Genomic DNA, 15253 nt, shown 5'->3' with positions numbered 1-15253 from the left:
CCATACATTTAGGAATAGATAAAAGATGCCTGCACAATCCTTTAGCACAATCTATATTAGTTTCAATACCAAGCAAGTGAATTTGATATTAGAAAGTGTATCTAATTGTCACCATCCAGTGCCCCACACCACAAAAGGAAAAGTTCGGAATGTTTTTAACTTTACTATAGGATCAATACTGAGATCTAGAGTAGTCCTCACCATTCGGTTGCCCCATACATTGAGCGAGGTTGTGTTTTACTATAATGTTCATACAACCACGATTCATTTATTTTGACATCCATTTTCATGTGATAAATAGCCAGACATATATCAGCAGCACGAGGCAAAAATGGCACTGTAGATATGTCTATTTTTGACTAGTCCTAGGATGGCACCTACTTGGTAACCCTAAACTCCACAATAGTGAATGTCCACCTCACTGGTGACATGACTACTGTGCGAATATAAGATTAGTAACTAGGGGAGACTAGTATATAACCTCTCACACAGTTACATAATCAAGTAACCAAGTAGAAAACAAAAGCTTGCAATGCTAATAGAGCTCACTTGTTATTTATGCAAAATGTAGTAATTGTTAGTTTTGTTGAAAAACACCATTTGTAACACTTGAGCATATATACAATAGAAGGGAATCATAAGACTTTTGAAGGGCTTTAGGGGCAAATCAAGTAGTATCGTTTATATAGTATAAATTCTTTAATTTAATATTGCTAATTGATTAATTGTACAGTAGTATACAATAAGTAAAGTAGAAAGAGAGGACTTAAAGTGTTTTGGTAGAAATGTATAAGCTGTTACATTTATTGTATGTTTAGTGGTTTTAGAGTGTGGTTGAAGTGTTAGTAAGTGTTGAAGTTGATGGAACTGTAGTTTAATGTGCTTAGTCGTAATCTTTTGAGCTAAACAGTGGTGGTTTTGAGAGTGTTGATATGTTGTTAATGTTATGTTATTGTAAAGTGTATTGTAATTGTAAAGTGGTATGCTCAGTGCCTGTTAGCTTGTAAGCTGTTACATGAAGGTTACTTTATGAAACAGTTCAAAGGATGAAAATGTAAGAAATATGAGATTAGTAAATGTGGGCTATGTTAGTTCTACCAGAGTTGAAAGCATCCAGTATACTGTGATTGCAAATTGTTATTTACATTTTTAAAAGGAAGTGTTCGATGCTTCTTCTTTAATGTTCTCAAATTCAAAATAACTTGGGTCTGGTGAGGTTAGGCATGGTAAGTTAGGTGTGATTGGTTTAGTATGGTACAAATGGTAAATATGGCTGGTTTGGTACGGCAGATTAGGTATGGTAGATGGGTAGGTTAGGTGTTGAAGATTAGTCATTGTAGGCTAGATGCAGTTGGTATTTGTAATTGGTACAACTAGGCAGTAGTTATAATTGGTAGGTAGCTATCATGAATAGGTTTGTTAGGTATGATAAGTAAGTATGGCAAATAGTCAGAGTAGGTGCATATTTGTGACACTTAGGTATGTCAGATAGCTATGAAAGGTGAGGCAATTTAGGTGGTGTAGGTTTGCAGGATATGATTGAAAGGTTCGGTATGGTAGGTAAACTCTAGCAGTTCATCCTGGTCAACAGTTATCTTCTCAAAATATACTCAAGAACCCGCTAGCTAGCAATGAATGAGAGGCAGGGCGGGGCCAAGTGACTTCATTCAGCTCTTAAGCACCCTGTTAATCCCTCAGCACTGGTCTTATTTGGAGGTTTCCCTGCCCACACGCAGCACTGACCCCTTTGGAAATCGCTAATGTGCCTGAGCCACATTAGTACATTTCATTTTGTGAGTCTCTAATTGCAAGTTGCAAAAAATCGTGATTAGAGACTTGCAAAATGAAATGTTCTTACATCTAGCCCTGAATCCCTAATACATAAGGTAATCTACTGGATTAGGGTGAAGCGTCGAGTGTTTATCAGTAGTGCAATCTGATATTGAGTCTGCCAAGAGATGTAATAATGGTTCATCCAGTTACGAATATATGATAGTGTCCTTAAAAAGTGAACTACTGGTACATGGGCTAATCTAAAATCCGCAGCTTTTTACTGGTGCCTTTTCCAAGAAGGCCCACACTCTATATGCTGCATATATTACAAGATCCACCGTTTTGTCCAATTGTGTCAGGATGTGATTCTTTATTTACGCCTTTAGGTCAATTTATAGATCATTTCCTACAGAAATTTGTTCAGACGTGGAGTAGTTACGTTAAGGACACCACACATTTTTTAAACCTCTTGAACAATGTAATTGAACAATTTTCTCCTTCTTGGTTACTGTGTACAATAGATGTTACATCGCTTTACACATCTATACCACTCAAAGAAGGCATTGAAGCATGTGAATGGGCATTGCTCCAGCTACCAGAAATTGGTGTAAACAAAGTGTTCATTTTAGAACTAGTGACATTTTGTTTACAACATAGTTACTTCCAGTGGCAAGATGATTTTTATCTACAAATAAGTGGCACCTCTATGGGTTTTTCTGGGGCCCCTGTCTATGCCAATACGTTCATGTCTAAGTTCGAGCATGATAACATTTTCAATGAAAGCCAATGGAGCACGAATTTGGCATTTTATGTCAGATTCATTGATGATATTTTTCTTATTTGGAAAAGTTCTCAATCATCCCTTGAAACTTGCATCCACGAATTGAATGCCAAAAATGCCCGTATCAAATTTACACATAATATCAGTGATAAGTCCTTACCATTTTTGGATGTCTTAATTACTAAAAATAGTAACTCTTTCGTGACTTCTGTTTATTCCAAACCTACAGACAGGAATAATCTATTATTGTATTCCAGTTTTCATTCACCTTCATTGCTTCGCAATTTGCCTTATTCTCAAGCACTACGAACTAAAAAAATAACATCAGATCCACAACAGTTAGAAAAGGCTTTGTTGGAGCAGAATGCCAAATTCAGAGAGTGTGAATATCTGGATCACGTGTTAGATTCAGCTGTGACTAAAGCAAATCAAAAAGAACGCTCTGAATTGCTTTCACCAAAGCTAATAACTAGCCAAAACCGTCAAGTCTTTGTGTCTAAATTTTCAACCAACTCGGCTAACATCAGAAAAATCATTAAATCTAGGTGGGAATTATTACAACATGAACCTGATTTAAACGGTTTATTTGCTCAGGAACCCCTTTTTGCTTATACACGCAGCAAAAATATTAAGGATATGCTTAAACAAACTTGCACAGTCAATCCAAAACCATTTATTGGAATGCATAAATGTTTTAATTGTGTCAATTGTCACAATGTGATAACTGGTAATACAATCAACCACCCCCACTCAGGGAAAGCTATCTCACTAAGATATAACGGTGACTACAATAGCATCAATGTTATTTACACTATTAAATGCCCATGCGGATTACTGTATGTTGGCAAAACATCACGCAAACTCAAGATCCGTATTTCAGAACAAAAAAGCTCCATTCGAACCAAAAGTCTCAAGTCGCATTTAGTGACACATTGGTTACAGCACCAACATACCAAAGCTCAGCTTAAATTCATGATTCTTGAAATTATTACAGTACAATCCTGCACAGATACCACTAAATTGTTAGCTCAAAGAGAGGTTTGTTGGACCAAATATCTTCACATGTTCGTGCCCGCCGGGCTCAATGACAAACTTGAAATGCAATGTTTTTTGTAAAGTGTCTAGATTGTAAGTACGTCTTTGTCCAAACAATTATCAACTTATCCTTACCTCACTGTTCTTAATCTTATCACAATTTTTCATTTTTCACATCTCTTGTTTTTTTCTCAGTTTTTATTTATTTTTCAGCATTAGTTATTTTTCATTTCACTATTTATTCTTCATTTCATTATTTTTTCTTTACAAATTTTTTTTTTCTTTTCACTATTTTTGTTCAACACAGGTGTAGCATGTGATACACTTTCGTCACAAATTATTCAGATCTTTTTATTTTTTCAGTTCTGGGCATGCATTGTTGCTCTGTCACACACAATAGTCTTCCAGCGTGAGATTTAGTTAGGTCGGCATTTGAGTCATCAACTCAACATTCTCCTTCTTCAATATGGCCCCCACACAAACACACGTTAATCGAGTGTTCTATTCACTAAACCGCGCTGGCTTCCACCATTGTATTTCTTCTTTTTTGGTCAAAACTTATTCTGAGTATGAGTCTGTAGCTACCTGACACAGATGTAGTACACGCACTGAAGATATTATTCAAACTTGCGTTTATACATTCATGTTAACTTCTGCGCATCATGTTTTTCACTGCTGATCCTTATTGAAGATGGCATCCAGTGTTGTTTTTGTTCTAGTCCTTCTTCCCTGTCCACTCTCACTTTCGAGTTTTCGCGCGCTAGACGCATCCAGTTTCGTTCATAAGCTGCCCGCGGTAACTCGGCTTCTTTTAGCACAACTATCACCGAGACCCTGTTTCAATCTGTTACGACTTCAGGCATTAGCTGGTGAACACTGGGTAAGCTGGAAGTTATCTGGTTGTTTACACTTGTTTTAAAGCATTTTTATCACGAGTTGCACCAGCGCGTCATTGATGAGAACGTTTCCGTTCTAACTTAGGTTTCTGTGTTTGACAAACACAATTGTTCGGACACCTTTCATCATTAGTTTGGACATTCGAGTTCTGCTGAACTAAGCCCATATCTTTAATGGCTTAACATCACCCACAGGTATCGCCTGATACACAGGGTAATTTTTGGTACTTTCTCTTTTGCATTATCAGATTAGCAGAAGCGACTACACATTTAGTATTGTAACGAGAAGGTCTCGTGTGCATCCACTACAGTGAGTACAACACGCATATCTTGTTGGTATGTTCTTTCATTACAAGCAGCTATCGTGTGAACATGGTTTATCTCATGTTTTCAGAATCAGAGTGTTTAGAATTTTTCCTACCAGCGATAGTACAGCAGATTCTTTTGGCTACAAGTAAGTGCTGGTGCATCAGTACCCATGAATTTTTCACTTGTAGAACGTCGTATTTTTTCCACTTTGGGTTTGGGGTACAACTGGTCTATCTCTTCCTTGCTTTTTTTACTAGACACAATACTACTGTTCAGAACTTTGGTGCACTGTTTTTTCTTTTCTTTACGCGGGAAGATAAATTGTTTGGAGTTGTACACGTACAGGTTTGGTCCTTCCACTTTGGCCATGCACGCTGCATCTGTTATTGAACATTCTATTTTAGCTTGTTGTACAACCATGGGTTGTTGTTGTTTTTTTCTCATTTTTCCCACAGAGACCCCTGAAGAAGGGATTTTTGGTAATCCCGAAATGCATTGGGCATCAATCAAAACAGTGTCAACAGTCTCTGCGATTCATGTTTATTGCTGATGTTTTTGTTGTTCATATAAAATTCATTGGAGTCTTGTATTTTCACTGATGTACATAAGCATTATTTTCATGTGCAACATTCTTTGAAACAATCTTTGATTTCTCGATAACTTCATAATCAAAGGAATATAAATACAGTTTATTTGCATTATGGTTGATACGATTGTCTTTCTTTATTGAGGAAAGTGTTTATTATTAATAATTCCATTCACTGCTGTGCATCCGGTATACAGGTGATAGTTCACCTGCTTCTTCTTTTGTTGTTTAAGTTGGCTACCTCATCTGGTTTGCACGCTAGATTTTGTATAATGATTTCAGATTTGTTACTTGCACTTAAACCATTGATTCTTTTTGCTATGAAGATAGAGTGCGCTGAGTACTTCAGTTCTTACTAATCTAGCAGGCCACCATCCCCGTGTTACTGCCCGTTCCCAATGGGTGAGATGTGGCACAGCTGCCAAAGTGGCTGATTCCAGAACAGTGAGGCTCAAGGTTCGATCCCCGGTGTCAGCACAGCTCAGCATCATGTCACTCTGGGCAATAGCTTACTTAATCTCCCCAACAGCCCCCAGCACCTGGATACCCCTAGGGGTGGTAAGTCTGGGTTTTAGAAATGTGGAATTATAATTATGATCAATCTTGAACTTCAAACGTATCATCTCCATGGATCCATTGACTCTGCAATTAATTTAAGACTTTCTTCCTTATCCATGCAACCTGACACTCATGCTCATGAGCTCCCTCAGAAGCAGACTGGCCATCAGTCCACCATGAGGCCCGACATCTGTGGCCCTGAGACAAGCAACATAAACTCCAGTTTAAACTTGATTGATTGACTACCACAATTAGTAAATTAGTAAATTCTGATTCTGTGGCTAAATGCATTGCTCATCCTTTTGTAAATGTCCCAGTACTTGCTAATGTTACTGAGGGTTAAAGCCTGAGGATACACTTGAGTAAGGAGAGCTCTAATCTTGTTAGCACCTGTCAGCCTTTGAGTTAATGTGGTCCTGATGGGTACCAATCCCAAATATTCACCACTGTACAAAAAGTTTAGACTATGATCTGCTGGAGCCTAGCTGGGGTCAACTCCAAACTCACTGATATGTATTGGCTCTCTTTTATTAGTAAACTATATGATATATATGTTTTCCAGGAATCAGGGGCTGTTGATTGAGTGTTTGCCAATGGTTTTACTACATACAGCGTTGAAGCATTACCCCAAAGAAAACAGGGTGGGCAGTGGAACGTTTGCTAATTCTGGTGAATCATACCATTATTACTTGCACCCACATAGGGTTGAAAATAGACACACTGGATCAAAAAGGGCTTCATTTTAGGTTCCCCTCCTGGTTAGTTTTGGTACTATTCAAGGTCTGTCCCGACTAGTAACAACTCCTCTGTCCTGGCTCTGCTAAATGACCTGATTGACATTCACCAGCAGCGAGTGAAAAAATGGATAGGGGGGATTTTAATGCTTCCTTCAAGCCTTCACCATCAATCAATGCACTGATTGAGGAGGAAGTCAAACTATGGTAAATCCCTGGATTAACTGGAAGAACCCAGCATTATTTTTCCAGCACTGCACTGCAGCTTGCATCACTGGCGGTTGGGTGTAGTTTCAGGGCATGCAATGGGCAGACTCGATCTGACCCAGGAAAATCATCTAAATTCAAAAGGGGTTTCTATACCATTGTCTCATAGATGTTCATTTCTCAATGACATGGAAAATATGTTTAATTTCGATAGTGAACATAATGCCTTGCTTTTATCTTTAGCAGGAGTTCACCTTAATAGAGGCCTGATTATGTGTCACACTGTAGTACCAGAACCTAGCTAATACATTTAGAAGGGTCTTTTGGCCTTTGGTATTGGCTAACAATGAATTGCACTCAGGGATTCATCAATGGTTTCCTTACTTAGTGCCAATTTTAGCTATCACTGAAAAAAGAATCAAATAGTTATAGCATGTCCTTTCAGAGTAGTAGATAAAATAAATCCCATTAGCAAAAGAGAACATAAACGGTATAACATAGAGTGCAAAACGTTAAAAAAAGAGCTAAAGAAGGTTATCAATGACCACAATTGCACAGACATTTCTGCAGCACGGCATAGATATAAAGTGACATTAGATAAGGCCAAAAGTGGGTGGTTTGATAGGAATTTGCAGGACCTTCTAATGGCTGCTAAAACTAACAACAGCAGATCCTTCTGGTATATAATTTCCCATGGACTTAGAGAGTGTTAACATCATCACTATTATATTGTGCTGGAGAAATGGGTTGGCCACTTCTTCACACTACATGCAGAAGAAACTGTTGGCTCCCAGTCACACTCCCTGACTTAGATTGCCCCACTAAAGACATGCTACACTCTTAAAACAATATTGACCTAGTCTTTAGCCTGGCAGGTATTTCTTCCACCATTAGCGGTCTAAAAGCAGGAAACATCGTTGGCCCGAATCAAATACCAGGAGATTTGTACGAATCCGAACCTGGGCTTCCTATGTTAATCTTTTAGCTAATGCAATAGAGGCAGGGGGAGAAATCCCAGAGACCAGGAGGGGTAAGGAGATAATTCAGTTTTTTAAGAAAGCTGATGCTTCTAGGCCATCTAATTATAGGCCTATAAATCTCATTGATCATTTGCAAAAAATCTTTGCTAGACACATACTCGACAAGCTACAAGAGTGGATGGACAATAATCAGATTCTGTACCCCCTCCAAGCTGGTTTCCGCACTAAAACCAGAAACTGTATGTAGTGTTTATTGATTTACATGCAGCGTTTGATCTTTTTCCCCATAAGAGCCTGTGGAAAATGCTAATAGAACTGGGAGCCCCTGCTAATCTGATTAATCTGATTGCTAGGCTACATGAAGATAACTATGCCCAGGTGCGATGGGGAAACTAGGGCTAACTGAACAACCAAATCCCAACCCAACGCGGGGTCCACCAAGGTTGTGTCCTTGCACCTACCTTGCTTACCCTGTATATAAATGATATGGACAAGGAACTCACAAATTGAAATAATGATTTCCCTGTCCTGAATGTTAGTAGGTACCAATACTGCTCTTCGCAGATGATTTGTTACTCATCCCAAAGACTCCTACAGGTCTTCAAAATGTAAAAAATACGTTTCTGTGTTTCCAGGGGCTTAGAATTAAATACAACCAAAACCAAATGCTTGATACTTGAGAACAGCAAAACAAGAAATAGTATTGTTAAAGTTGCTAATGAACTCTTAGAAAGAGTTTTCAGTTTTGACTCTTTGCATTGTTTCACTGTCAGATAAATTTGCTGGGAACCCCAACTCAGCAAAAGCTCTTTGATGCAAAGATCTAAAGCCATACTGCGACTACACGAGCAGACCCAGTTTCGATCTATAACCTCGACTCTGAAGGTTTACTGTGCCAAAGCCCTAAGTGATGCACTCTTTGGGGCCAAAGTGTGGGCATATGTTGATACCCATAAGCTGACAGTGGAGAAGAACAATTGTTTCAGATCTCTTATCTCAGTACCTACCAGCACTTTCCTCATCCCATTGTTTCTTTATCTGCACGGCACAGCTAAAACCCCTGATGTATTGGATATGTATATGGCCCAAGCCTGGGTTACTAGAGTACCAACTGTGGGACAATCCTGGGAAAATTTGTAAACCTGCGGCTGCTGTTCTAAAAACAAGATATTAGGCATTTGTGTATGTTCAATATTCTATGAGGGTAACTTCACAAATCTTGGGCCGTGTGTTTCTTGGGTTCAAGCTTTTAGATATGCGTACATCGCCTATGGTAAAATGTTTGTATGTGTGATTTCACATAGGCAGACGACCCTTAAAAACCTTCTCCAAGAAATGGGCAAAAGACAATGACTCGGATAATTGCCCGCCTGCGGATTGGCCCCTGAAACAGAGGAACATGTTTTGTTTTTCTGCCCCGAATACTGCGCCCCCCGCAGGAAGTGAATACACCCAGTATGCTTGAACCAGAGAATTACTTGCTACTTAATCACACTTAGAATTTTAATAACTGATACCTCTGGACTACTAGCCTATTCTGTAAGTCCGTTTTTATTAAATGTATGGTTGAAGCATATGAAGACTTGTGGCTTAGTGGACTAATATATACACTGTTGGGGCCTGTGATCGAGCTCTTGGTCACAGGTTCAAATCCCGCTGATCCTTTCATCCATCCAAGGAAGGAGTTGAGGTGGATGAGTTATTTCTATTTTGGAAGGTTTTGTGAAGATTCCTCAAATGCTGCCAAGGTTATTAGCAAAACTAAAAATGCTCTTAATTTGGTTGCTCTGACTCCTACATAACTACACAGTGGCTACTGACACTGTGTAGTACATATGTAGCCCTTTTCCAAAAACCTTTTATATAACAATAGAACAATAATAATACTTCATAATGTACAGATCACATCAATAACATCCAATGGTGCACTCATGTAGACACAAGGTAGAAAGGGATGACAACACAAAGTTGATTTTGCAACAGGGTATGACAGGAATTGAGATTAACAAAGAGGTAAATCCAATGAAGAATCCATTGAAGGGATTTCCTTGAAACTCAGCCCACTGTACTTATTAGGTGCTAATTACAAGTTGGCAGCCAAATGTCTACCTCTGTGAAAACAGGAGTGTGCACATGGATCACTAAGCTTTGTGATAATTATCGCAACCGTCGCTTCTTCCCCATAAAACATTTTAAAAAGTCAAAGATCCCAAAATGTGTTGAGGAAAAAAGGCATGGAAAAAGACAAAACATTCAACATCTAGTGTTTTAAATGCCTATTTTGCATGCAATGCCTCATTAAGTAAATGCCATGGAAAAAGAAGCATTTGTCGAACCTGGTAAATAACTCAACCTAAGGTGATGATGACTGTCTGCCAATGCTGTGATCCATTTCTGTCCTTCCGTAACCTCCTGGCTTGCACACACTCCCTCACTCTTTGTACCTAAAGAAACTAATTGCCCCGTGTGCACATGTACACATGCTTCCCCTTCTCTTGTATAGCACACCAGTATTTTATAGCTAGGCATAAATAGTGTCAGGAATCAAGAAACTATTCTGATCAATGTTCATGAAAGTGTGTAAACTCTACCTCGACAATCTTATCTATTCTTCTCTCTTTATAGCTCAACAGACCACTGCCACTACCAGAAAGACCACTGTACCAGGTATGCCCTTTGTCATAATTATCATGTTTGAATGAATGAAAATGAAGAGCCTCGTAAGCCTGCCATAGAAAACAAAGTTTCTAGATGAAGGGCTAGAATTCAGCAAATTAAGCACTATGAAGAAATTAGGGATGTTGCGGTCAAATAAGAGCTCTGCCAAAGGTGACAGCCGGAGATGAATGTGCCAACAAGAAAGACTTCACAGTAACCCTAAATCCTGAAAGGTTGGCAGGGGTATGAAAACATCAAGTTATGGTACTTTCTAGCAGTAATTCAGAATGCCATTTTGTTGGTGTCGATTAGCCGGGATGGCATGCCTTAAACCTCCAAATGAATGTGAGTTTTGTATCTTGATTACATTCTTATTGTAACTTAGGAAGGCCCAAGATTGAATTAAAGAGAAAAGAGACAAATTCCTGGCCGTCACTTGAAACCAATACAAGTGCCAGATATTGTTAACAAGCTCCATGACCATTGATGCCACTACCTTAATCCAGTGCAGCTAAGCTCCCACCCTCACCACCCCATTTCCACTAAAACACATGCTTGCTGTGCCGATGACTTTGTGCTATTACTGATGCCTGATATCTCAACGTGGAATGTAGCCTCTTCTGTATCTGTGGAGTACCCTTGCTTTGAAGGCGATAGGGTGTTGTGGGTCAATAGAGGTGTAATGATGAGATGCTAGCTAGAGCATGAGTTAGCATGTTTGGAATATAGCTGGTTGGTCAGTAGCTGTGGCTGTTGAAGAGGAATGGTGCTGCCTGCAGATTCTTTGGGTTATTCAAATTGTAACTGTACTTTAAATGTATTAAAGTGCATTTACATCTCTGATGTGTGCATCTATTCTACACTGCTCTCTTCAGTGACATGTTAACCTCTTGCTTGCGTCAGATGCACAGGAGCTGTCCGATGCTACAGTACTTGTGTGCATCAGACGGCTCCCGACCATCTGCGCACATGGCACTGGAGGATTTCCTTTTCCGCTGAACAGCGTCGGGAGCTGGGGAAGAGCTTCCTCAGCTCCCGAGGCTGTTCTCTATGCTTCTCTGAAATGACCATCAGCGCGCACATTGCGCTGATCATCATTTCAGTGAAATCCAAACTGAAATGAGACGATTTTATGTGCTTCTGGGTCTATCTCAGTCCCCAGAGCACGTTGAAAGACAGGAGAGGTATGATTGGAAAGGGGGGAATCTCCCCTTTCCAATTGTACCCCTCCCAACTGGATCCCTGCGTGTGCTCTCCAAGCACCATAAATCGTGTCAGAAATCAAGAAACTATTATGAACAATGTTCATGAAAGTGTATGAGCTCAACTTCTACAATCTTATCTATTCTTCTCTGTTTATAGCTCAACGGACCACTGCCACTACCAGAAAGACCACTGTACCAGGTATTCCCATTGTCATAATTATCTTGTTTGAATTTCTGAAAGAGAAGAGGCTACTATGCCTGCCATAGAAAACAACGTTTCTAGATGAAGGGCTAGAATTCAGCAAATGAGGCACAAGGAAGAATTTAGAGAGGTTGCGTTCAAATAAGAGCTCTACTAAAGGTGACAGCCAGAGATAAATGGGCCAACCAGAAAGACTTCACAGTAACCTTAAATCCTGGAAGGTTGGCAGGGGCATGAAGACATCAAGTTATGGTACTTTCTAGCAGTAATTCAGAATGCCATTTTGTTGGTGTCGATTAGCCGGGATGGCATGCCTTAAACCTCCAAATGAATGTGAGTTTTGTATCTTGATTACATTCTTATTGTAACTTAGGAAGGCCCATGATTGAATTAAAGAGAAAAGAGACAAATTCCTGGCCGTCACTGTAAACCAATACAAGTGTCAGACATTGTTAACAAGCTCCATGACCATTGATGCCACTACCTTAATCCAGTGTAGCTAAGATACCACCCTCACCACCACATTTCCACTAAAACACATGCTTGCTGTGCTGATGACTTTGTGCTATTACTGATGCCTGATATCTCAACGTGGAATGTAGCCTCTTCTGTATCTGTGGAGTACCCTTGCTTTGAAGGCGATAGGGTGTTGTGGGTCAATAGAGGTGTAATGATGAGATGCTAGAGCATGAGCTAGCATGTTTGGAATATAGCTGGTTGGTCAGTAGCTGTGGCTGTTGAAGAGGAATGGTGCTGCCTGCGGATTCTTTGGGTTGTTCAAATTGTAACTTTAAATGTATTAAAGTGCATTTACATCTCTGATGTGTGCATCTATTCTACACTGCTCTCTTCAGTGACATGTTAACCCCTTGCTTGCGTCAGATGTACAGGATCCGTCCGATGCTAGAGTGCTTGTGTGCATCAGACGGCTCCCGACCATCTGCGCACATGGCACTGGAGGATTTCCTTTTCCCCTCAACAGCCTCGGGAGCTGGGGAAGAGCTTTCTCAGCTTCCGAGGCTGTTCCCTTTGCTTCTCTGAAATGACGATCAGCGCGCACGTTGCGCTGATCATCATTTCAGAGAAACCGAAACTGAAATGAGACGATTTTATGTGCTTCTGGGGCTATCTCAGTCCCCAGAGCACGTTGAAGACAGGAAAGGTATGATTAGAAAGGGGGGAATCTCCCCTTTCCAATTCTACCCCTCCCAACTGGATCCCTGCGTGTGCTTTCCAAGTACCATAAATAGTGTCAGAAATCAAGAAACTATTCTGAACAATGTTCATGAAAGTGTATGAGCTCAACTTCTACAATCTTATATATTCTTCTCTGTTTATAGCTCAACGGACCACTGCCACTATCAGAAAGACCACTGTACCAGGTATTCCCTATGTCATAATTATCATGTTTGAATGTATGAAAGAGAAGAGACTAGTATGCCTGCCAAAGAAAACAACGTTTCTAGATGAAGGGCTAGAAATCAGCAAATGAGGCACAAGGAAGAATTTAGAGATGTTGGGGTCCAATAAGAGCTCTACTAAAGGTGACAGCCGGAGATAAATGGGCCAACAAGAAAGACTTCACAGTAACCCTAAATCCTGGAAGGTTGGCAGGGGCATGAAGACATCAAGTTATGGTACTTTCTAGCAGTAATTCAGAATGCCATTTTGTTGGTGTCGATTAGCCGGGATGGCATGCCTTAAACCTCCAAATGAATGTGAGTTTTGTATCTTGATTGCATTCTTATTGTAACTTAGGAAGGCCCATGATTGAATTAAAGAGAAAAGAGAAAAGTTCCTGGCAGTCATTGTAAACCAATACAAGTGTCAGACATTGTTAACAAGCTCCATGACCATTGATGCCACTACCTTAATCCAGTGCAGCTAAGCTACCACCCTCACCACCACATTTCCACTAAAACACATGCTTGCTGTGCTGATGACTTTGTGCTATTACTGATGCCTGATATCTCAAAGTGGAATGTAGCCTCTTCTGTATCTGTGGAGTACCCTTGCTTTGAAGGCGATAGGGTGATGTGGGTCAATAGAGGTGTAATGATGAGATGCTAGAGCATGAGTTAGCATGTTTGGAATATAGCTGGTTGGTCAGTAGCTGTGGCTGTTGAAGAGGAATGGTGCTGCCTGCGGGTTCTTTGGGTTATTCAAATTGTAACTGTACTTTAAATGCATTAAAGTGCATTTACATCTTTGATCTGTGCATCTATTCTACACTGCTCTCTTCAATGACATGTTAACCCCTTGCTTGCGTCAGATGTCCGAGAACTGTCCAATGCTACAGTGCTCGTGTGCGTCAGAAGGCTCCCATCTGTCCCCGCACATGGCACTGGAGGATTTCCTTTTCCCCCAACAGCCTCTGAAACTGAGGAAGAGCTTCCTCAGCTCCCAAAGCTGTTCCCTTTGCCTCTCTGAAATGACGATCAGCGCTCACGTTGCGCTGATCGTCATTTCAGAAAAACCAAAACTGAAATGAGCCGATTTTACGTGCTCGTGGGTCTATCTCAGCCCCCGAGCACATAGAAAGACAGGAGAGGTATGATTGGAAAGGGGAGAATCGTCCCTTTCCAATTTACCCCTCCCTAGTGAATTTCTGCTTGGGGATCACCCCAAGAGGGCAGTCCCCAAGCAGGCATCTACCCACTAGGCATCAGGGAGGGGGGGAGTGGCCCCTTGGGCAAGGGCCTTTGCTCCCCACAAATGTTTTGGCCAAAGACAGTCTTTCTGCCCCCCCCGGGACACTAGACACCAGGGATTCTTCTTATATGCCAATAGAGGGATGGGCTGCCCAAAATGGGCATGCCTATGCCTCCACCCTCCCCAAAGAAACTTTCCAGTCTTTCTGCATATTGGGGCAATAGCCCTTAATCTCCCTCTCCCCAGGGGTAAGAAAGCACCAGGTATTGTTTTATATGCAAATGTAGGGGGGCTTCCCAAAATGGGCATATCTATGCCCCCACCCTCCCCAAAGAAAGTGGACAGTCGTTATGCCCCCCGGGTGGGAATATGGGTGCATGGACAGTCGTTATGCCCCCCTGGGGGGGAATATGGGGGCAATAGTCCCAATCTGCCCCTGCGGGGGGCAGAAGGAACACTAGACACCTGGGATTTTTAAATGTAAATGTTGGGGTCGGGCTGCCCAAAAGGAGCATGCCTATGCCCCCCACCACCAGGAGACAGATGGGGGCAATAGCCCCAATGTGCACCCCGCGGGGGCAGAAAGCACCCTAGACACCAGGGATTGTTTTATTTTATGTGTATAGGGGTGGGGGCTGCCCAAAATGGGCATGTCAATGCTCCCAATTCCCCAAAAT

The 15253-nt window shown here is 40.9% G+C and overlaps 1 protein-coding gene across 10 annotated transcripts in view; it reads left to right on the top strand.

Moving 5' to 3' along the window:
- LOC146866846 (scavenger receptor cysteine-rich domain-containing protein DMBT1-like) overlaps positions 1 to 15253 on the top strand; it is a 1139300-nt gene that overhangs the window by 995127 nt on the left and 128920 nt on the right. For 6 of the 10 annotated variants that reach the window (XM_085602006.1, XM_085601995.1, XM_085601984.1 and 3 more), the window contains 3 exons: positions 10485 to 10526; positions 11880 to 11921; positions 13265 to 13306. In XM_085602006.1, coding sequence (XP_085458132.1) covers positions 10485 to 10526; positions 11880 to 11921; positions 13265 to 13306 — 126 coding nt within the window. The remainder of the gene's footprint in view (positions 1 to 10484; positions 10527 to 11879; positions 11922 to 13264; positions 13307 to 15253) is intronic. The other 4 variants (XM_085602028.1, XM_085602017.1, XM_085602037.1 and 1 more) reach the window with 4 other exon arrangements.

The sequence above is a fragment of the Triturus cristatus genome, chromosome 1_2 (genome assembly GCF_964204655.1).
Source record: "Triturus cristatus chromosome 1_2, aTriCri1.1, whole genome shotgun sequence".
NCBI lineage: Eukaryota > Metazoa > Chordata > Amphibia > Caudata > Salamandridae > Triturus > Triturus cristatus.
This window is presented reverse-complemented; position numbering and strand designations above follow the sequence as displayed.